The sequence below is a fragment of the Desmodus rotundus genome, chromosome 9 (assembly GCF_022682495.2).
Source record: "Desmodus rotundus isolate HL8 chromosome 9, HLdesRot8A.1, whole genome shotgun sequence".
NCBI classification, from domain to species: Eukaryota; Metazoa; Chordata; class Mammalia; order Chiroptera; family Phyllostomidae; genus Desmodus; species Desmodus rotundus.
In genome coordinates this window covers 63,570,625-63,593,477 of record NC_071395.1, presented here as the reverse complement: position 1 = coordinate 63,593,477, position 22,853 = coordinate 63,570,625, and the positions used below count along the sequence as shown (strand labels likewise).

At 52.3% G+C, this 22,853-nt stretch overlaps 2 protein-coding genes across 4 annotated transcripts; one reads left to right on the top strand and one right to left on the bottom strand.

Moving 5' to 3' along the window:
* Positions 1-1,454: 1,454 nt before the first annotated feature.
* Positions 1,455-2,392, bottom strand: LOC112308787 (protein S100-A10-like). The gene is given in 3 exon segments (XM_071219270.1): positions 1,455-1,586; positions 1,588-1,755; positions 2,360-2,392. Coding segments are annotated over 3 exon segments (333 nt in total).
* A 2,038-nt stretch (positions 2,393-4,430) lies between these two features.
* On the top strand, positions 4,431-22,043 carry TRPV2 (transient receptor potential cation channel subfamily V member 2). Of its 3 annotated transcripts, none has more exons than XM_024564975.3 (15): positions 4,431-4,692; positions 6,165-6,347; positions 8,577-8,710; positions 10,343-10,636; positions 11,167-11,465; positions 13,330-13,503; positions 13,892-14,047; positions 14,573-14,668; positions 15,503-15,573; positions 16,068-16,233; positions 18,090-18,156; positions 18,260-18,597; positions 19,519-19,646; positions 19,893-19,969; positions 21,828-22,043. In XM_024564975.3, exons 2-15 carry the CDS (start codon positions 6,262-6,264, stop codon positions 21,920-21,922), a joined length of 2,181 nt encoding a protein of 726 aa, XP_024420743.2. In that variant the 5' UTR covers positions 4,431-4,692; positions 6,165-6,261; the 3' UTR covers positions 21,923-22,043. The 3 variants fall into 3 exon arrangements, with proteins under 3 accessions (XP_024420743.2, XP_024420741.2, XP_024420740.2); XM_024564973.3 differs by having other exon boundaries at positions 6,113-6,347; XM_024564972.3 differs by having other exon boundaries at positions 6,039-6,347.
* Positions 22,044-22,853: the final 810 nt, after the last annotated feature.

The window sequence follows — 22,853 nt, the reverse complement described above, 5'->3', positions numbered from 1 at the left end:
AGCTATTTCTAGCTCCTGTCTCAGGGAGGCTAGCTCTAGCCAGGAAAGACGGCCCAGTGCACTCTGCACCAAGTGTTGGGGGTGATCCAAGGAAAAGCAAAGACTCTAGCTTGGCCACCTCCCGCTCCCCAAGCCCCACCCTTCCTTCCCTCCAAGGCCAGAGCAATTCCCACGTTCCAGACTCAACCCCTCTCTCCCACCTCTCTTTAGAATTTACTTTAATTATGCGCAGGCTTTAGACATCTCCTGTAAAATTGAGTTGAATTGGGATAGTGGTTTCCCACACTATTCTAATGTAGAGAGTTTCCATAAAAACTTTTGTAAGTTGAGATGTGTAAAGCGAAGAAGCAATTACTATAAATTTATGTGGAAAATCTTTTGAGGGTTCCCAGATCCAAGCTTAAACAACCTTACAAGCTCTCTTAGGCTTTTCTGATACCTTAGGGCACATCTTCTTAACAGATACACAAAATAAATTGCATAAAGCACAGCCGCTCACAGACACAGCTCAAGCTATGGCGCTTGATGCTGAGATGCTTTGCAAGTGGCACGGTTCTGTCACTGCTGAGGGTGGGCTCGCTGCCTCTACAGTGGCTTGCTGCAAAACTGCTAAATGCTATTTTCGCTTTTGCCTTTTTTCATAAAGGCAAAAATCTTTGGATTTCCTTTGGTTAGCAAAAACATGTACAAATGTAGATCTTTTGTAAAAGCAAAGTGGTGTAATGAGAACTTTCATAAAGCAGGGATACCTGTATTTGGTAAAAATGATAAAAATAAAATTCAAATAGTACAAAGCTTACTCACTAAAAAAAAAGTTGCCTTACCATCATTGACCCATAGTTCCCGTCTCCAAATCACATCTCTGACATATTTTTGTGACCTCTCTCCTGTTATTAAAATTGATTCTGCAAATAAATTCAAATTTAAAAAACACGGCTGTACAAAAAGTTACTAAGTGTGAAATGAAGCACATAGGAAAGATACCACATAAAGGCTGTTTGGGAGATTTTCCTTGTGGGGAGGATGGACTGGGTGAAGCTTCTCAAAATGTGGTTCTGATGGCATTGGGCTTGAGGAAGACATACTTCTCTCTGCTTGATTCGTTTCCCCCTAAAAACAGGAATTTTTCCCTGTACAGAGGCCTTTAAAAAAGATATAATTCACATAAAAGTCATCAATTTAAAGTGTATAATTCAATGGTCTTTTGTATTTTTTTTAGGAACTAAAAAGGGAATTTGTTTATTGAGGGCAAGAAGATGCAAGCAATATAAAAAAATCAAAAGTTTTCTGACCTTAATTGGCTTCTTTTCTCTTGTCAAATGCGGTGGAATTTCATTTGCACATTTTCTAAGGGTCCCAATCTGCTCATGAAATCCTCATGGGCACGAAGCTTTGGGGCAGAGATTCCTTAAGTGACCACTGGGGGGCACTCTCACCGGGGCGGGAGTACCTGCTCAGTGCTGCCCACTTCTTCCCCTCGGCCCCACGTGCACTACAAAATAGTCACCGCCTGTGTTGCGGAGCCCAGCAGCTAGTGAACGGAAGCTCCGGAAGCCCACTCTGCAGTCTCAGCACTGGTCCAGGTAACTTCATTATTTTGTCCACAGACAGAGGGTCTTTTTGATTTTCCAAAAATTCGGGAAACTCCTTTTCCATGAATACTTTCAGGTCTTCCTTTGTTAAGTAGCCTTTATTCCCAGCAAATTTGTGAACCATGAAAACTATGGTTCCCACGGCGTGCCCCATTTGTGATGGCTTTTAGTGAGGGCTGTTAAAACCTTGGCCGGAGGCGCGGCCAGAAGGCCCCGGCGTGGCCAGCTGGGGGATGTGTGGCCGGTGGGGTCTTTAGTACATTTACAGAGTTGTGCAACCACCAACACAATTAACTTTAGAACATTTTCATCATCCCAAAAAGAAGCCCTGTACCCATTAGCACCCCATTTCCCCCAAATTCCCTTGTCCTAGGCAGCTACTAATCTACTTTTTGTCTTCATAGATTTCCCTATGATTTCTGAACATTTCATGTAAATGGAATCGTGCAATATGAGATCTTTTGTGACTGACTTCTTTCACTTAGCCTAATTATTTAATGATTTTTATTTTTAAAAATATTTTATTTATTTATTTTTAGAGAGAGGGGAAGGGAAGGAGAAAGAGGGGGAGAAACATCAGTGTGTGGTTGCCTCTTGCGCACCCCCTACTGGGGACCTGGCCTGCAACCCAGACAGGTGCCCTGACTGGGAATTGAACTGGCAGCCCTTTGGTTCACAGGCCAGCACTCAATCCACTGAACCACACCAGCCAGGCATTTAGCCTAATTTTTTTAAAGGTTCATTCATGTTGTAGCATGTGTCAGTACTTCATTCCGTTTTATGACTAAATAATATTCCATCGTATGGAGAGACCACATTTTATTTATCCTCTTGTCAGTTGATGGACAGTAAAAAAAGCAAGACCTCCCCCCTTGGAGAGCTTGGTGGGTAGGGGTGATTTGTTTCCACTCGGCTATTATGAATAATACTGCTGTAAATATTTGTGTATGAGTGTTGTGTGGATATATGTTTCCATTTCTCTTTAGTTGATACCTGAGTAGAATTGCAAGATCATATTTTAACTGTTTAATCTTTTGAGGAATAGCCAGACTCTTCCAAAATGGCTTCACTATTTTACAACCCTCTAGCAGTTTACAAGAAATTCCAATTTCTCCACATCCTCACCAATACTTCTAATTATCTATTTTTTTGATTCTGGTCATCCAAGTGAATGTGAACTGGTATCTCATAGTGGTTTTGGATTTCCTTTATGGCTACTGATCTGAGGACTTTTTATAAGCTGCTTTTGCATGTGGGGTTGTCTGCCCAATCATCATTGTCACCTGACGTGGTGACGCCTCTGAAAGACTTGACAGTCTCCACTTAGTCTCCAGTTTCCTCCCAACAGTGTAGTAATCTCCTCTGCATTATGATTAGCCACTCAGTCATTCAAAGCCTTGTGCACCAACTGGGTGCTGGGACACATTTTTAAAAAAGCAACATCTCATCCCTTGGAAAGCTTGGTGGGTAAGGGTGTGGCTCTGGACGTGAATCCCAGCCATGTGACCTCGGAAGTTACACAACCCTGCCTAGCCTCAGTTTCCTCACCTGTGAAATGTGGCTACTCTGAGAGTTAAATGTAAAGCACTCAATATAGTGTCTGGCACATAGTTATTAGTTATAGTGTCTGGCACATAGTTATTATTCACCTTTACCAATAACAAGTGCCTATTACTCAATAGGCACTTGTTATTGGTAAAGGTGAAGCCAGACAATAAATGTTAACAATAAAGGATAATAAGTTATGATCAGAGAAGTACAAAGTGTCATGAGAACACATAGTGCAGACTCCTAATCCAGTCCAGGGTCTAGGACAGGCTACCCAGGGGCAATGGTGTGTGGGGTTTTTTATTTGTTTTGTTTTTTATAGAGGGGAAGGGAAGGAGAAAGGGAGGGAAAGGAACATTGATCAGTTGACTCTCGTACAAATTGAACCCATGACCTTTCACTTTACGGGACAACGTTCCAACCGACTGAGCCGCATGGGCAGGGCTGGTGACTACCACGTTGTCAGCAAAGGTCTAGAGTATAACAGGGTTGCAATGAGAGATGAAGGTAGAGTGATGGAAAAGGGCATCCAAATTGTACAGGGTTGTGGTGTGGAGTTTGCATTTTATTCTAAGCATCCAGGGAAACCATTGGTTGGGCATGGGGAAGTGAAGCTGGGGAGTAAGGTGATCTGGTTTTCAGTTTTGGAAGATCATTCCAGTTACTGTAGAGAGAATGGATAATGAGGGTGAGGGTGAGGGTGGGGCAGGAGGGAAGCTGGGAAACCAGTTTGGAGGGGGCTGTGGTCTCCTGGAGGAGAGATGATAGCCCCAAGGTTGAGTCCAGACCAGGGCAGTACAAGTGGGCCTCCCTGTCCCCCATGCTGGCTGGTGCTGAAAGTGCCTTTAAGGGAAGTCTGGAGTCCTCTGGGCCCTGGCTAGTGGCCTTGGGGGAGATTCCAGGAGGTGGGAAATTCCCCTCAAACTGTTGGGTGAACTGGTGGGATGCATTCCCAGGGACATGTGCTGGGCTGAGCCTCTCCTCTCCTGTCCCTGAAAGCCAATCACACCAGCTATCTCTGCCCTGTGATGGGTCAACCCGTTCCCAGACTGAGCCATAGAGCTGTTAGGAAGCTTGTGGAGAGGAAGGGGAAGGGTAGGTGTCAGTGCAGGAGGGCTAGACACCCCACCTATGACAGCCCCCCCACAGAGGTAAGACCCCCCCCCCCAGCACCAAAGGTTGCCCCTGACTGCCCCCACCCCCACCTGGGACCTCAGTGGCCAGGCGATAGGGGTGGGGGTGGGGGTGGGGAGCCGGGGCGTGTCTCCATGAGGGCAGGGTGTGGCCAGTGGTCCAAAAGTCAGTCCCTGATGGCCAGCCTGTCCTGACAGGGGAGTTAACCCCTCTCCCCACCAGCAGGCTGGCCGGAGCGCTGGGGTGCGGACCCCCAGCTGCCGCTCGGAGCCCACAGGGGAGGTGCTGCGGCTCCGCGGCGGCCAGAGCTCGTGGCCCCTCCCGGTTGCACTTCCTCCCGCAGCCCGGCAGCCGCCGAGGCTCCACAATCCCCGAGCGAGCAGCGAGCAGCCTGCACGCCCTAGTTCAGCCGGGAAAGGTAAGTCGGGGGCAATTCCGGGACATCTGAGGCGCCGGGTCCCCAAGCCTGACTGACGGGGGCGGGCCCCCCGAGTGGGCTCCTCGCTCCTTCCTTCCCGGCCAGGGCTGGGGACCAGGGCTGGACAGACAGCTGTTGCTGCTGAGGTTTGGGAGTGGTGGTCTGTGTGGGGCAGCCAGGGAGGCAGAAAGGGGTGGGGCGGGGGCTTAAGCCAGGTTAAATGGTGTCTGTCCCCAGAAGGACGCCCAGTATGGGCAGAAAGATGGTGAATCAAAACCGCATGTTGAGGCCTTCAGCCAGGTCCCAGCCTCCCCTGCTCCAATAGGGAAGTTCCCCACCCAAATTCCCCAGGGCTGCGGGCGCCTGGCCTGGACCGAGTGGTCCCCCACCACTCCACCATCCCACCATCCCACTCTCTCCACTCTCCTATCTTCTCTTCCCGTTCTGTGCTCTGTGTGCTCCCTGCCCCCCTTTCCCACCCTGCTGTCTCCCCACCCATCTCTGACTCTTTTTTTCCTTCCAACCCACCCCTCCCCACTGTGGCTTACCCCTTGCCTTGCAGCGGAGGCTGTGGTTTAGTTCTTCGGTGAGCATGTGATGGTATTGTCAGCTGAGCTCCCAGAGCTGGCACAGGGCCTGAGGGGGGCCTGCCTGTCACAGGGAGCCATGGAGGGGTCTCCCTCCACACTCTGCAGCCCCTGGAGACCCTAAGGCACAAAAAGGTGGCATTCATTGCCTTCAGAGATGACTAATACCAAAAATATAGGTGGGCCCCAAAAGATTTGAGAACTGAAGAGGAACCTCATGGTAGGGTGAGGTAGACTTAGACCAGGTTCTGCCAACAGGTAGTGACCCTGGGGAAGTTACTTCCCCTTTTTGAGCTTTAGTTGCCCTGGCAACAAAATGAGGGGTTTGATAGACCAGAGGTTTTCCAACGGTTTTCCCCAGGGCGCCCTTGCGTGGTAAGAGTTGGAGTGACCTGCCCCCACCGCACAACTGCACTTTTATCTGCCACTGGGCAAAATGTCATGTGGAGAAAGGGTTGTGCTGTCAATGCAAATGTTCATTACCCCCAACGAGGAGCTGTGGACTCTCAATATCCGGAAGTCCTGGTGGGAAAGTCAGGGACACTCAGGGCCCCTTCCTGTGGGACAGTGTCAAAGAGCAGGCCTACTGAGCCCCTTTCCCACCTTGTTCCAGGACACTGTGCCATCTTCAGGCCAGACCCTCCCTTCCTCTCCTCACCCTTGGCCTTCCTCCTTCCTCCACCCTTCACCCCATTGGGCGGAGCTCCACACAGTGGGTGGGCCTAATTGTGCGCAGCTTCTAAACCTCTCTTTCTTCAGCCCCACCCAGACTTCTTACCCCTACCTGGGGCTGGGAGGAAGGAGTGGCCTTTGACGTCTTGGTCTCCTTGGAGGTTCCAGCTGGACAGAGCAGCCTCCATCCCTTAGGATGACCACACCCTCCAGCCCTCCTGCCTTCAGGTTGGAGACATATGATAGAGATCAGGAAGATGGTGCTGATGTGGACAAGAGAAAGCTGGCCAGTGGACATGTGCCGCCCCCCATGGAGTCACCATTCCAGGGCGAGGACCGGAACTTCCCCCCTCAGATCAGAGTGAACCTCAAATACCGAAGGGGAGCAGGTGCCAGGTAAGGCAGCAAATGGGGGTGCAGCTAGGGGTGGTCCCTCACTTCCAGCACAGGTGCTGACTTGGTGCTCCTTCCCCACAACCTGCAGGGTCCTCAGTCTGGCTGGGCTAGCTCCTGGGCCCAACAGGCTGAACTCTGCTCTGCTCTCTGGGGTTGCTCCTTCCAGAACCTTCCTTATTCTTGGCCTTCTGCCTTCTGAGGTCCTGTTCTTCTTCATAGGGACATACTCTACCAGCTCCAAGTACTCGACTGACCCTTGTATCCCCCAGTTTATGCTCTGGCCCCCACCCTGTCATGGTTCCTGTGACAGATGGTAGCAGGATCCACACTCCAGTTCAAGGAGAGAGGCAAGGACAAGTGAAGATGTCCCAGGGACTCCTGGGTTCTGCTCCAAGACTGAACCTGTCTTCTAGGGGATGTGGACTCTGGGGACTGTGGATGGTAGGCTTCTGCTGGGAGTCATCTTCACTTTGACTTTCCTGTGATCTCTACCACCTCAGACAGAGTGAGCCCCCTCTTGCTGGGAGTGACACTTCCAGACCTGTGGGGGGTGTGGGGGGTACATGTGCTCCCCCCCGCACCTCCCCCCCCCCCCAGTGTGAGGTCTGACCTACAAGGTCTGACCAGGAAAATCTTCACGGTCCAGGCGGGACTCTGCCAGGCAAGCCACTTCCTTCCTCCTCATGACTGGGATGTGGTCACCAGCCATGGTCTCCCAGCCCAGAGCCCCTGCACTGTTTGTGCTGGAGGACAAACCAGCACAGGTTCAGACTCTGTGGCAGGTTCAGACCATGGGCAGGAGAAGATGCGTGTGAGGCTTTGGGGAGCTGGGTATCCTGCCCAACAGGCAGAATGGGCCTTTTGATGTCCTTTGGTGTCTCAATCTGTGCCCTTATGGGGCTTCCCCACCCCAAGACTGTGATGTCATCCTGAGAAAGGAAATACCTTGTCCAAATAGACACTTTGCTGGCTGGACTCCCCGCAGGGCTCCCTAGTCAGTTGCAGAGCCCTCTTGGTCATGCTGTGGACACGTGGTCCCCTGGGCAGATGATGGTGGACCTGGCCAGGCCAGGCAGATATGCAGCTTCCTGGTGTGGAGGAGGCAGGGTGTGGCCTCTGGCCACGTGCATTTGGCTTAAAACCCAGCTGATCCCAGCACTCCCCTCATTCATCAGAGTCGCCAACCCTTAGTGGATTGGCTCATTCTACAGGAGTTGTGAAGCTAGGATCTGAGGGTCCCCAAAGTGTCAAATAGTCCCTGCTGTCTGTCTCTTCGTATTTGCTGGTCAAGGTGTGAGGGACCCAGGGATGAGCTTGTCTCTGTGAATAGTGACATGCCCAGGGACAGGCACCTCTTCCCGTTCCCTGTCACCAGACACTGATAGATTCTAAAGAATTGTAAGGCCCATTCTGGGCCTTTCCGGGAAACGTGGCTTCTCAGCAAAAGTCCAGTGAGCATCTGATAGGTTTCAGTGCTGGGTCCACATGTCTCTGAGAAACTGCCTGCCTGCCTGGCCTAGAGTCTCTGGGGTCAGAGTCAGGGTCTGGAGTTAGTGAGACGCCCCGTGGGAGCCCCAGGACTTTGGGGATATTGCTTTATTTCCTTGCTTGTCTAAAAGGGAAAGTAGTGATTCCTGACCCTGGGGCAAAAGTGAGGATTAAAGGTGCACATACTCCATTATGAGTCCACAAATGGCTTCTGAGAGGATGAGGAGCTTTTCTTGATTCCTAGTGGAGACCAGCAGTGTGTACAGCCCCTAACAGTCTGTGGGCCTGACTGTTAGGGGCTGTACACAGTCCCCTAACAGTCAGTAGGCCTGTCTACTGTAGGCCTGTCTTGACCTGGTCTCCAGCTCAGGAGTCATGACAAGTTCCTGTGTTGAAACCTACCCTGTGGGATAGTGAGCCTGTTGTGAGTTCTTCAAGGATCTAACAAATAAATGATAAGCCCCTGATGCTGGGGAACATCTGTGATGTTGGAGCCATGGAGATGCTGTGGTCCAGTGCTCCGGACAGCTCCCCCATCCCTGCTCCTGGGGCTCTGAGCCCTTGGGATCTCCTTGGCTTGCTCTGGGAGGGCAGAGGCCCTTACGAAGACTCCTGTGGGACTCCTGGATCTTCAGGGCACACAGTGCTCACAGGCTTCCTGAAAGGGCTCTGTGGGATGGGGAGCTTTCTGGGGGGCACATGGCTCTTTCACAGCATCAGTCACAAACCACATTCCTACAGCCAGCTGGACCCAAACTGCTTTGACCGTGACTGGCTCTTCAGTGTGGTTGCCCGGGGTGTCCCCGAGGATCTGGTTGGGCTACCAGAGTACCTGCGCCGCACCACCAAGTACCTGACCGACACAGAGTACACAGGTAGGCCTGCCCTTCGGCCAGAGCCTCTGTCTGCGCACTGTGCTGAGACTGTACGGGCTGGGTGGGCCTTGACCATGGTCAGGAGACCAGGAGACAAGGGGCAAGTGTTTTCTCTCTCTTACTTATTTACTTAAGAATTTATTTATTTTTAGCCCTGGCTGGTGTAGCTCAGTGGATTGAGAGCGGGCTGCGAACCAGAGGGTCGCTGGGTCGATTCCCGGTCAGGGCACATGCCTGGGTTGTGGGCCGGGTCCTCAGCAGGGGCCACATGAGAGGCAACCACACATTGGTGCTTCTCTCCGTCCTTTCCCCTCTCTCTAAAAATAGATAAATAAAATCTTTTAAAAAAAAGAATTTATTTATTTTTAGAGAGAGGGGAAAGGAAGGAGAAAGAGATTGTGAGAAGCATCAATGTGTGGTTGCTTCTTGAACACCCTCCACTGGGGATCTGGCCCGAAACCCAGGCATGTGCCCTGACTGGAAATCGAACCCGTGACTACTTTGTTCTCAGCTCATGCTCAGTCCACTGAGCTACACCAGCCATGGCTTTCTCTTTTTTTTTTTTTTAAAGGGATGTGTTCTTAGCAGTGGACCTTCCTATTGAAATGGCTGCAGGGGCCCTGCTGACAGAGCCAAGGGCTCCTGCTTCACTTACTGTCAGGGCTGTGCCTGCCACTTCCAACCAGCCCACCAGCTCCCGGCCTGCCTCCACTCCCCCGCACCGAGCGCATGCTTGTGGGCCTCCTCCATGCATCCCCTTTCTTTATCCGTTCCTCCCTTTCTTTCTTTCTTCCTAATATTCAGCTCATATATTTAATATTTTATCCATCTCAGAGCATTCTCTGCCCCAAATGTAAATATCTTCATTATTTGGACTGATTAGAACAATAATGTGTGCATTTTAGAAGATTCAAATAGTAACGCAGTGTATAAAGCTGAGGGTAAAAAGTCTGTCATCCTGGATCCCTGCAAATACATCTTTTCAAACTGTTGAAACATGCTAGGTGTGCATTTACATAAATGGGGTAGTGCCATGCACACTAATTCGTAATGTGCGTCCCCCACTTACTACATCTTGTAGCACTTTCCACTTCAGTGTATTTTCCTGCAACTTAGTCACTTTACAACTGCAGAGTTTTCCATTTCATAGAGTTGCTGGAATTTCATTAATTAATTTCTTTTTGGTGGCCATTTAGGTTGTTTGTAGTTTTTGGCCTCAACATACTGTGTGCCAGGCCCTGTGTGCTGAGCATTTTTTATATAATTCCATTTGATCCTTACAATAACCATGGAGCATTCCCATTTTACAGAGAGGAAAACTGAGCTGAAGGGAGGCCAAGTGACTTGACTGAGGAGACAGAGCCATTAAGTGGTGAAGCCACTTAACAAACACCACTCCGAATGTTATTGTATAGACGGCTTTGCATGCATGACAAGTTATGTCTTAGGAACAATTTCCAGGGCAGAAATGGTAGTCACTGGAGTCTTAATACCCCGCATCATGATTGTGCAGTCTTTTTTTATCCTCCCAAGGAGCATTTTGGAGCCTGAGCTCATGTACAAGCTGGCAGACCGCCCAGCTGCTCCAGGCCTGAGCACCCTCGTGCCCCTTCCCCTCCCCCTCTCCCATAGAGGGCTCCACGGGGAAGACGTGCCTGATGAAGGCTGTGCTGAACCTTCGGGATGGGGCCAACGCCTGCATCCTGCCGCTGCTGCAGATTGACCGGGACTCTGGCAATCCCAGACCCCTGGTCAATGCCCAGTGCAAAGATGAGTACTACCGAGGCCACAGTGCCCTGCACATTGCCATTGAGAAGAGGAGCCTGCAGTGTGTGAAGCTGCTGGTGGAGAATGGTGCCGATGTGCATGCCCGGGCCTGTGGCCAATTCTTCCAGAAGAAAAGCCAAGGGGCTTGTTTCTATTTTGGTGAGGAGTCTTTCTTGATTAAATTGAGGCATAGAGGGGTGGGGGTGTCACATGGTTAAGGGGTGGTAGAGCTGGCCCTTAAAACCAGTTCTGTCTGACGCTGAGGCCGATGCTTTTAACCACTAGGTTGCCTGCAGAAGAAGTTTGTGTTAAGAGATGTTTATCCTTGTCTGGCCAAGGAGCCTGGACCGGGACTGGGGAGTGGCTGCTAAAACTGGTGTGTGACGAGAGTCCACCAGACAGGAACTGGCTGAACGAAGGGCATCTCTGTCAGGCAGCAGTGGGCCTGGGCTCTGTTGAAGAAGAGAAAGAGAGGAGATGGGGTTCCTGGGAGCTGGCCCCTGTTCTGCTTCCTTAGGAGAAGGCACAGCTACCCTAAATGGGGCCGGGGACCCCGAGGCAGGGCGCCATCCTTTCCCATGGGTGCCTGACCTGCTTGGAGGAGGACTGGCCTTCTGTCCAAGGAATGTGAGGAGTAGGCAGGTGAAAGCTGGGAGGCCTGAGGCCGAGGCTGCTCCCTTGGCCCCCAGGTGAGCTGCCCCTCTCTCTGGCGGCATGCACCAAGCAATGGGATGTGGTCACCTACCTGCTGGAGAACCAGCACCAGCCTGCCAGCCTGCAGGCTGCCGACTCACTGGGCAACACGGTCCTGCACGCGCTGGTGATGGTTGCAGACAACTCGGCCGAGAATAGCGCACTGGTGATCCACATGTACGACAGGCTCCTCCAAGCTGGAGTCCGCCTCTGCCCCACTGTGCAGCTGGAGGACATCCCCAACCTGCAGGGCCTCACGCCCCTGAAGCTGGCTGCCAAGGAAGGCAAGATGGAGGTGAGTGGCTGGCCCCCTTCCCCTCCCCACCTGTCCAGGAAGCAACAGGGCTCACCCTGAGTTTTCTGGAGAAAGAGCCTGGGGTGTTGCTTTAGATCAGTGGGCTCCCCACTTTTCAATCAAATACTCCTATTACTAAGAACATTTTCTAAAATGTGTTTATTATTTATTTATTTATTTATTTAGAGAGAGGGGAAGAGAGGGAGAGAGGGAGAGAAACAGCGACTACAGTGTGAAAGATCCATCTGTCAATTGTGCCTCGCACGCCCCCAGGTCGGGGCCCAGCCCGCAACCCAGGCGTGTGCCCTGACTGGGAATCAAACCAACTACCTTTTGGTTCACAGGCTGGCACTCAATCCTCTGAGCCACATCAACCTGGGCTTAATATGTGTGTTTATTGATAAACTGTATCTGAACTACTGAACTAATATATCCTATTATAAAACACAGGGATCTTTTCCACTTTATTTTTATTTTTTATTGAACTTATTGGGGTGACATTGGTTAATAAAATATATAACTTTCAATAAAACACAAGGATTCTTTTTTTAAAGTCATTTGTGTTTCTTGATTAAGAGACAATCTTTTTCTTTTTTAAGCTTTTAACATTTTTTTTCATTTATTGATTTATTTTAGAGATAGAGGAAGGGAGAAAGAGGGAGAGAGAGGGAGAGAAACATCGATTTGTTGTTCCACTGACTGATGCATTCATTAGTTGATTCTTGCATGTGCCCTAACCAGGGATTGAACCCGCAATCTTGGTGGGTGGGGACAACACTGACCAATAGAGATACCGGCCAGGGCAGGAGACAATCTTTTCGTATCCTTGCCTGTTCTGCTATTAGACTTGCTACTATGTTTTCTTCTTCTTGATTAGTAAGTGTCTTTTATACTGAACATATTAACATTTTGTTTATTCTAACAGTTCAAAATTTTCTCCCAGTTCAACATTAACAAAATTTTTATAGTGTTTTTTGCCACACAGAATTGTTATATTTTTATCTATGCAAGTTGTAGTTGTCCTTTAGAGTTTTGCTATTATTTAATCCTTCTGCAAGGTTACGTATCTACAACTGTGTGTGTGTGTGTGTGTGTGTGTGTATCCCGTATCCATATTTTCTTCCAGACTTTTGCGGCTTCATTTTTAGTGCCTCAAACTTTGGAGTCATTTTGGTATAAAGAGTAAACACGATCCAGCTCTACCTTTTCCCAAATGGCTTCCCAGCTTATCCTTATCGTCAGGGCTGTGCAGCTCACAAAGCCCTGAGAGAAGCTTAGAACAGAAGCATTTTAAAGTCTAAACATAAGTAGAAGTTCTGCTATTTTATTCCTGCTTAGGTCCCTGGAGTGTGGGAACTTCCCTGTGTTTTCTGGAGGCATGGCTGTGTGGCTGCTGTGTGCCCTGTAGCAGTTGCTCCCCAGTCTGGCCCTTCCTTTTCTCCAGTTTTCATTTGTGAAACCAAATTACTTCTTAACCCATTCAGGTTAGTGGCCCTTTCTGCTCTGTTGGAAGCTCTGGACTCCGACCACTGGAGGGCACACATGTGTGCAGCTGAGAGCCTCTGATCTGGACTGTGGTCCCTCGGCCACGTGAGGAGTTCACGAAAGAGGCCAAGGGCAAGAGTGGGGAAGGATGACCCAGGCTGGCTGGCAGGCCTGGGCATATGTGGGTGGGTGGGAGGGAATGTCTACCCTGGCCGAGCATGTGTGGACGTATGGAAGAGTTTATACACAGAAGGACCTGTGTGTACAGGGCGTGTGCATGTGTCTGCTGCAGCTCTGCAGGGTATTGAGTATTTCCCAGACTCCCAGTCAGTGCTGGGAGGTGGCCAGGCAGGCCAGGCTCACGTGACCTGCCCTGCAGATTTTCAGACACATCCTGCAGCGGGAGTTCTCGGGGCCATGCCAGCCCCTTTCCCGAAAGTTCACTGAGTGGTGCTACGGGCCTGTCCGGGTGTCGCTGTATGACCTGGCCTCTGTGGACAGCTGGGAGGAGAACTCAGTGCTGGAGATCATCGCCTTCCATTGCAGGAGCCTGGTGAGCCTGCCGGGGCCTGCCTGTGCATAGGGGTTCTGGCAGAGAGCTTCCTGCAGGGCCCACAACTCAGCCTGTCTGCGGGACCTCACCTTCCCTATTCCCGTCCAGTGGGGGTGTGACTGCACATCCTGCCCCCGGCCGTTGGGACCACACTCATTCCACACTTCAGTCCCAACCAACTCAGAGATCACGCCAGGGTCCTGGTGGCTACCACTGAGGGCCTCACTGCCTAGCCACGACAGTGGGGGGAGGCAGGTGGGGAGGCGTCACTGGGAGCTCCCCCTCCTCTCTCTTCCATTCCCTCAGCCCTTGCATTGAGCCCAATACATGAGTGGGTCCCCTGTGGGTACCTGCTGAATGTACCCTGACTCTCACATTCACACCCCAGCACCGACACCGAATGGTGGTCTTGGAGCCGCTGAACAAGCTGCTGCAGGCGAAATGGGACCTGCTTCTCCCCAGGTTCTTCTTCAACTTCCTGTGTCACCTGACCTACATGCTCATCTTCACCGCTGTTGTCTACCACCAGCCTGCCCTGGACAAGGCAAGGTTGGGGTGGGGGCAGGGTGGGGGCATATCCTGGGAGGTTTTTACCCAGCTGGTAACAGGGTGGCAGCCAGCACTGCAGGCCTAACAACAATGACAATTAATAGGGAGTGCCAGGAAAAATAAAAAAGAACAAACAACAACAAAAAATACTTAGTGCGTACCACGTGTGAGAAGGTACTCTGATTTGTTGGCATGTCTTACTGAATTCAGTTCCACAGCAACCCTCTGAGATGATGAACTGTCATCCCTGCCCACAGCTGAGGGAGGGAGGCCCAGGAAGGCTCAGAAACGTATCTGGGCTCACAGAGGCTGCTCGTGGTGGAGATGGGACCTGGGCCTGGGCAGTCTGGCTCCCGTTCCCACCATGCTCACTACTGCTACACGGGATAGGCTAGACTCCAGGGGTCCTGCTGGGGAGTGCATGTTCTCTGTGCTGCTCCGAGTAGGCCCTCAGCTCTGGCTGTCAGAGGGTCGGGTGTTGGGAGGGGACCCTAGGTCCTACCTGAGAGTCTCTTTACAGGCCGTCCTCCCCATGAAAGTGACAGCTGGAAACTCCATGCTGCTGCTGGGCCACATCCTGATCCTGCTTGGGGGGGTCTACCTCCTTGTGGGCCAGGTGAGGGCTCCTCCCCTTCCCCTACTCCACTTGGCTCCCAGCCAACCCAGGAGCAAACCTGGAACTCTGTTAGGAGGAGCTGCAGAGTGAGTGAACAACAGTACCTTCACTCATGGGAAAACTGATAGCTGATCCCACCCTGACCTGCCTCTGGGCAGCTGAAGGCTTTGCCTGCAGAGTTGGGTACCCTCCTTACTCTGCTTCCTGGGTGCCTGTGGGGTAGCCAATGGCTCCTATGGTTTCTTGGCAGTGCCTGCTCTACTGCCAGGGAACTGAGCTGGAAGCCCTGCCCCAGGTCCCCAGGCTGGGCATCCCTCACTTGGGGGACACAGAAAGGTGGAGGTAGGCGGGGCTCATCCCAACTGCCCCAGCAGGGCCTCTTCAGTTCAAAATGCTGCAAGTTTGTAGGAGACAGGCTGGGCCACAGCATGGAAACTCTCAGAGTGGGCAGAACCTGGGCACCAAATCCAGGTTGGCTGGAGCACAGAGTGGTCACTGAGGGGCCAGGGAGAGGGAGGGAAAGGAGCTGTCCCCCTTACCACATGCAGTGCGTGAGTTCTTTATCTGGATCCAGAGGGAGCCAGGAGGCCCCTGGCACTGTCTCCGAGTCTGTGGGTGGCTGTACTTCTCTGAAACAGGATATTAATCTTTCTTGGCTATCAGCAAAATTTATGAGCTCCTGTAACAGGTCACAGACGGCCCCCACACGGCCCGAAGACAGGGAGCAAGTGGGAGCCCTGGCCCAGGCACTGAGGGGCAGCAGCTTGGGGCTGTGGCCTGGAAAACAAGTTTCACATGCCCCTCCTCCCCTGTTGTCATTCTGCACCCCCGCAGCTGTGGTACTTCTGGAGGCGCCGGCTGTTCATCTGGATCTCGTTCATGGACAGCTACTTTGAAATCCTCTTGTATGTGGGGCCTCACTCCCTCTTTATTTCAGGCCTGGGAGAGGTGGTTGTAGCAGAGGGTACCAAGCGGACGTTAGAGGGGAGGACCCAGGGCCAGGGAGCTCCAGGGTTTGGGACCAGAGGGTAGTCCAGCTGTCCAGTTGGGGGTCTCTATGCTCCCACCCTTATAGATCTTTACTGAGCCCTCACTGTGCACCAGTGGGGCCTCACCCCTTTACATGTCTTGTCTCACTGAATCCTCGCAAATGCTCTATGAATCAGATGCGATCACCGCTACCCCCATTTCCCAGGGGAGGGAACTGAGGCCCACAGGAGTTAAATAACTTGCCTGGGGTGCAGGTCAGGACCTGACTGGGCCTAACCCCAGATAGGTGGGGAACTTCTCACCATCAGCCTGCAGTGGGAGAGATAGTGGTGGTCAGCACTGGCCAGTGGAGACTAAGGGGGCCTTGCCAAGTGGCCTGCAAACTGACCCATACCCTGCCCCCATCCAGCCTAGTCCAGGCCCTGCTCACGGTGCTGTCTCAAGTGCTATGTTTCCTGGCCATTGAGTGGTACCTGCCTCTGCTTGTGTCCTCGCTGGTACTGGGCTGGCTGAACCTGCTTTACTATACACGTGGCTTCCAGCACACGGGCATCTACAGTGTCATGATCCAGAAGGTGAGAGGTCGGGGTGGCCCCGCTGCAACCAGACTGGGCGGGCTGGACATCCCGCTCCGGCGGGACTCCTTTTGGCTTCAGCAGGCAGGTGAAGCCACCCGGGGCAGAGGAGGACATGAGTATGTGCTTCACGTACCCAGATGCTCGATGAGTACAAGCAGGAGTATGGGGGTACACATACCTGCTCTCAGCGGCCTGCGCTCGGCACATGCAAGCAAATACCTGCCCATGCATGTTTGCAAGTGTCCACATAGGAGCACACACATCCTTGTACACTGAGGGGCAGAGACTAGGCACACGAGTTCACCTATGTGCCTGAGCCCTGGGACATCTGGGCATATGGATGTGTCTGTGTTTATTTATTTACTTGACAGATGTTTAGGGGGTACATACTATGGGCCAGGCCCTGTTCTAAGTGTTGGGAACATACTATTTTGTTCACTAACAAAATAGAGCAGTCCGTGCTCTTTTGAAGCTCACATTCCAGTAGGGGAAAGGAAGACACTAAAAAAACAAATGAGAACATCATAGGCTGTATGAGGAAGAATGACCAGGGCAGTGGTATTTCAGATAGGGGGGTCTGGAAGGCATCTCAGAAGAAGCGACAACTGAGACCTGAAAGAATGATTCGGCACAGACTCAAGGAAGAGGCATTTAAGACAAAGAGAACAGCGAAGAAAAAGGCCAGAGGTCGAAACACATTGGAGTGCTTGAGACAGATTGAGGAGGCTGGGAGAGTGGGGGAGAGGAAGTTTGGTGGGGGTGGGGGGGTGGGGGGGGTCGTTGTTGGCCATAGGGATGGATCTGGAGGCCCAGGAGGTTTTAAAAAATATATTTTTTAAATTATGGTAAAATATACATAACAAAGGTACCATTTTAGCCATTTAAAAAAAATATTCTATTTATTTATTTTTAGGCAGAGAGGAAGGGAGGGAGAAAGAGAGGGAGAGAAACATCAATGTGTGGTTGCCTCTCACGTACCCCCTACTGGGAACCTGGCCTGCAACCCAGGCATGTGCCCTGCCAAGGAATCCAACTGGTGACCCTTTGGTTCACAGGCCGGCACTCAATCCGCTGAGCCACACCAGCCAGGGGCGTTTTAATCATTTTTAAGTGTACACAGTTCAGTGGCATCAGGCACATTCAGATCGCTGTGCAGCTCCCCATCCATCATCCGCAGGACCTTCACTACCCCAAACCGAAACTCTGTCCCCAGGAAGAACTCCCTCCCCCTCGCTCCCCCAGCCCCTGGCAACCAGCCTTCTACTTTCTGTCTCTGTGAATTTGATTATTCTGGGTACCTCATATGAATGGAATCACACAGTATTTGCCCTTTTGTCACTGGCTTATTTCACTCAGCATAATGTTCGCAAGATTCATCCATGCTGTAACAGGTGTCAGAATTCCCTTCCTTTTTGAGACTGAGTAACATCCCATTTTATGGATATGCCACATTTTGTTTATCCCTTCACCTATTAATGGACACGTGAGTTGTTCCCACCCTTTGGTATTGTGAATAATGCTGCTGTGAACTTCAGTGTGTACAAATGTCTATTTGAGTTCCTGCTTCCAATTCTTTTGGTTACATACTGAGACGTGGGATTGCCGGATCATACGGTAACTCTATGTTTAATTTTTTGACTCTGGAGGGTTTGAAGCAGGAAAATTATGTGATCTGATGTAGATTTTAAAAAGATCCATTGGCTCAGTATAGCTGCACAGGGCCCTGTGCATGCACACACATGTGTGTGTGTGTGGTATGCATGTAGGAAACCATGCTCAAGGCCAAGGCAGGGATCTGGGGTCATGTCTGGTAACCCAGTCACCCACCCCAGCTCCTGGTGCTTGTGTTCTAGGTTATTCTGCGGGACCTCCTCCGCTTCCTTCTGGTCTACTTAGTCTTCCTCTTCGGCTTCGCTGTAGGTAAAGGCTCCCCTCTGGCCCCTGCCCATCCCTTGCCTGCCCTGCAAACCCTTGTCTGCCCACTGGTCTCCGAGGCTGAGGACCCCCTTCTACCCTCCTACAGCCCTCGTGAGCTTGAGCCGGGAGGCTCAGGGCCCAGTAGTCCCCACAAGGTCAAATGCCACAGAGACAGTGAGGCCCGGGGCAGGACGGGAGGATGAGGAGGGCAGCTCGGCCCCATACAGTGGCATCCTGGATGCCTCCCTGGAGCTCTTCAAGTTCACCATCGGCATGGGTGAGCTGGCCTTCCAGGAGCAACTACGCTTCCGTGGGGTTGTGCTGCTGCTGCTGCTGGCCTATGTGCTGCTCACCTACGTCCTGCTGCTCAACATGCTCATCGCCCTCATGAGCGAGACTGTCAACAGTGTTGCCACTGACAGCTGGAGCATCTGGAAACTGCAGGTGCCCCTGGGAGGCTCCCCTTCCCATCCCCAAGTTCTGGGCCCAGGGAGGAGTGGGCAGGACCCAGCTGAGCTGGTCCCCTACAGCAGATCCCGGGCCCTGGGTTGCTGTGGGGATCGAGTACACTCGTACATCTAAAGCTCCTAGAACAGTGTCTGGCACATGGCAGGTGTTCAATGTGTTAGTTATTAAGTATTTCTTGAGTGTCTTCTATGGGGATAGACACAGGTTTAGGTTATAAATACACAACAGCGAGCAAGACAAAGTCTGTCCTCGTGGAGCTCCAATTCTGTGTTCATTGCATGTTAAATGGGTTGATTTGGTGGGTGAGGCAGGCAGGCTGTGCACTCTTGGGGCTGGCTCAGCTTGGGGAAGTCGGGGACCAGAGGTCCCTGAAGCTGGGGACTGATATGACACCCACTTACAGTGGAGGAAGCAAAAGCTGCTTCTTGACCTGGGCAGGGCTGGGTGTGGGTCTGGACAGTTTCTGTAGGGAAGGCCTTGCCCAGGTGGCTGGACTGTATTTCCAATTCACTGTCCACCTTGGGTAAGCCCGTCTTCTCTGGACTCCATGTCCTCACCTGCAAACTTCTGCCCCCACCTGACTCACATACCAGTGGGCAGGCACACATGTAGGGTGGAGCAAATGAACTTCTGTACCTGGTGGTGTGAAATTCTGGGACCTGTAATGATACAATAGTAATTGTTGAGCACTCTCTACATGGTGACTCCCCAAACCACTGGGCACATTACCCTCAGTCTGTAAGGCAGGAAGCTGAGGCACTGAGGGCCTAGCACTGCACAGGCAATCAAACACTGGAACTGGATTCCAACCTGCGTGCTTAGTGGACTTGGGGTTATAGTGTCAAGTGCGTGGCACATCTTCCTGACTGCTCTGTCTCATGTGTCCTTTGTCCCCAGAAAGCCATCTCTGTCCTGGAGATGGAGAATGGCTACTGGTGGTGCAGGAGGAAGAAGCAGCGGGCAGGTGTGAAGCTGACAGTTGGCACCAGGCCAGATGGCAGCCCAGATGAGCGCTGGTGCTTCAGGTGAGTGAGAGGCTGGGAAGGGCAATGGGTGAAGCCCAGCCTTCTCCTCTGAAAGCCAGGGGACAGCTGCAAGGGCAGGGCTAGGGGCATGGTGGGGGATCCTGTGTCCTGTGGAGAAGGGCAGAGAACCCCATCCTCCTTGCGGTCCCTGTGTCCCCCGGAATGTCTGTTGAGTCCACCCACTCAGGGGCCAGGCAGACTGTACTGTGGGCATCCGGCTGGCTCAGAGCTGCTCTGTTGCCTCAGGGTGGAGGAAGTGAACTGGGCTGCCTGGGAGCAGACGCTGCCTACTGTGTTTGAGGAACCTACAGGGCCCAACCCTGGTGAGTAGCCCTGGTGAGACAGTGCGTGTGTTTGCCTGTGCATTTTTGCGCACGTGTGTGTGCAGGCATGTGCATGCATGCACTTGGCCACACAGCCATGGAGGTTCTGGGACAGGGCCTCTGCTCTGGCCACTCCCCAGCTACACTCATTTAAAGAAATTGCCCCCCTTAAAGTGGTGCTTCCCCACTGTCTGTTCTACCCTCACCTCTTAACTAGCCTTGGAAAACCTCTGAGGCTGTTAGTGCTTTTGCCGGTCCAGCCTTCAGCCTCTCCTCACTCCTGCCTCTTCATCCCCACCCCACCTCTCGGCAGGTTTCAACCCACTGCACCTTGTGCCCATTCAAGTGTCAGGCCTGGGCCGAGCCTGGAGACCCAGCAGGGCAACAAGTTAGGGAAGGCGCCCTACCCAGCTCATAGCTCAGGTGGCATCTCCCGGAGTCCCCACCGGCTCTGTCCTGGTCAGCCTTGCTGACCCGAGAGCACAGCCTCTTCCCACCTCCAGCCCCCGAACCTGGGAGAGGAAGCCACTGCCTGTGCCCCTCCTGCCCCTCAGTGCCTGTATCCTCTTCGTCCCAGTGTGGCACATCCCACCCTGTCCTCGCCCTACTACTTCCTACCAGGAGTGACTCCTTCCTCCCACCCAGAGTCCTGTTCCAAGAATTAGTTCCCTCCACAGCATACCCTTTCTGGAACCTTCAGTAGCTCCCAGCTCATCTTCTGCTAGCTCTCCCTCTGCTTTCTCATTCTCTTTCAAAGAGACCCGATTTGCCTGTGCCTCTGGCCCCAGCCCCTCCCACAACAGCCTCCTGCACCACCCGTGACTCCTCTGGCCTCCTGCTCAAAGCCCGCTGATTTCCCAGGTCCTGGTCCCTGACCGAGGCCCTCCAAACCCATAGGTTTCCTGTCCACCCTCGCTTAGTCCTTAATTCCGAGTCCTGCTTTTCTGTCACTTCACTGCCAAGACTCTGAAAGTCAATTTGCTCCTCATTCCACACCCCAATTCCACACCCCACTGCCTGCTGGGGTCTCCAACTGACATCCCCAAAGGCGAGCAACCTTGGGGCTGCCCTACCAGGTAACTGCAACTCTTCCCCTCCTCACCCAGGCAGGAGGCCTTGAGGGTTTCTTGCTCCCCTAGGCCCCAATCTGTGCTGAGTGTCCTCGGGACCCCACGGCAGCCCCTTGCCCCTCTGCACCCCCCATTTCTCCTGATTCTGCACCACTGCAGGGCTGCTCAGCCTGTACCCCGACCTCCAGACAAGTCTCCCTGCTCCAGGTTTATCCCCTTCCTGTTCCTCTATGTAGACAAAACTACACTTGGCCCCCACTCCCTGGAGGGTCACACTCTTCAGCATGAAGGTCAAGGAGCAAAGCCATTGTCCCACCCATTCCCCACACCCCTCTCCATGTGTCAGCCAGTCTGTCAACAGTACTCGTCCTTTGCGTTAGCTCTTGCACCTGCTGCGAGTGCCCTTCCTGCTCCTCTGGCTGTCCAAACCTGCTGCCTCCCTGTGGTTTGGGTCCCTTCTTCCCTCTGAGCTCCCTGAGCACCTAACTCTCACTTCCCTCCAGCTCTTCAGCAAGTTTCAGGTGTTCTCACTTCTAATGCAAAAGTCTGTCACCTCCAGAGACTTTAAGCTCCTGGGAGGAGGCCCTCACTGGCACAGGGGAGAGGTTCAGGAATGCTTGTGGAAGGAGGGAGGCAGGGAGAGGAGTTGCTGGGGACCTCAGGATCCCCTGATGTCCACAGGGCATGATGTGGCTTCATGGTTGTGGCCTCCTCCTGTTTCGCTACTGCCTGCCTCCTGGGGACATACCCCTAAGGCCAAGTCACAGTACTCTTTCTCCCATTTACAGGCACCCTGAAGAACCTCGCCCTGGCCTCCCAACCCGAGGAGGACAGTGCCTTGGAGGAGGACCATCTTCCCCTCCGTGTCCTAAAGTCCAGTTAATGGCCTGGATGCAGCAGGAGGCTGGCAGGACAGAGCCAGGACATCTTTCTAGCTCTACCTGCTGGCTCTGGGGCCCTAGGGAACTTTGGTGGCAAATCAATAAATATTTTCTTATGGCTAACTCTCCTGAAAACATTTGAGCAAAGTTTCGGGGCCCTTAGGCTGACTGACATCTGCATAACTGTGAGTACAAGCCTGTGTCCAGGGCTGGGATGATCTGCCCTCACCTGGCACAGGGGACCCTCGTTAGCAGAGTGCAGGGAGCTGGCCAAGGTGTTCGGCTCGCTATTATGGCAGATGGGAGATGGTGGACATGGGCAAGTGCAGCCAACTCTCCTCTCCCTCCCACAGCCTCCAGATCCCCCTTAAAGCCACCTCCAACAGGTGTCTTCAAAGCCTTTGAGCAGTTCAGCTTAGTTTAGACTCTGGATTATTGCTTTCTGTCCCCACTGGGCTTCCTGCTCAGTTTATACCCCTGCAAGCCGTTCTCTGCAGAGTAGCCAGAGGGGACACACTGACACTGAGAAACACAGTACCTCTGTGCTCTGAAGACTTGAGGGTGTCCCCAGTACGCACAGGACACACAAAATGGCATCCCCAGCCCTCTGTGGTTTTGCCCGAGCATTTCCACACACCGCTTCTCCCATACCTCTGCTACCTGCCCTATTCTGGCCCCGCCCCGCCCCGCCAGCTCTTTGAATAAATTCTTCAAATAGGCCAATGGGCCTCAAGCCCGCCTGATCCCTTGACTTGGCTCTCTGAAATCCCTCACTCCAGTAAGATACTACAATTATTCTAAGACCAGCTCAAGAATTGTTTCATGATAGGCTTTCCAATTTACTTCAGTCAAAATGAGTTGCCCCCCTTGGGGTAATGCGTTTATTTAATGTGTATGCACGATTGCATTTTTTTTTTTAAATGGGAAAGACAA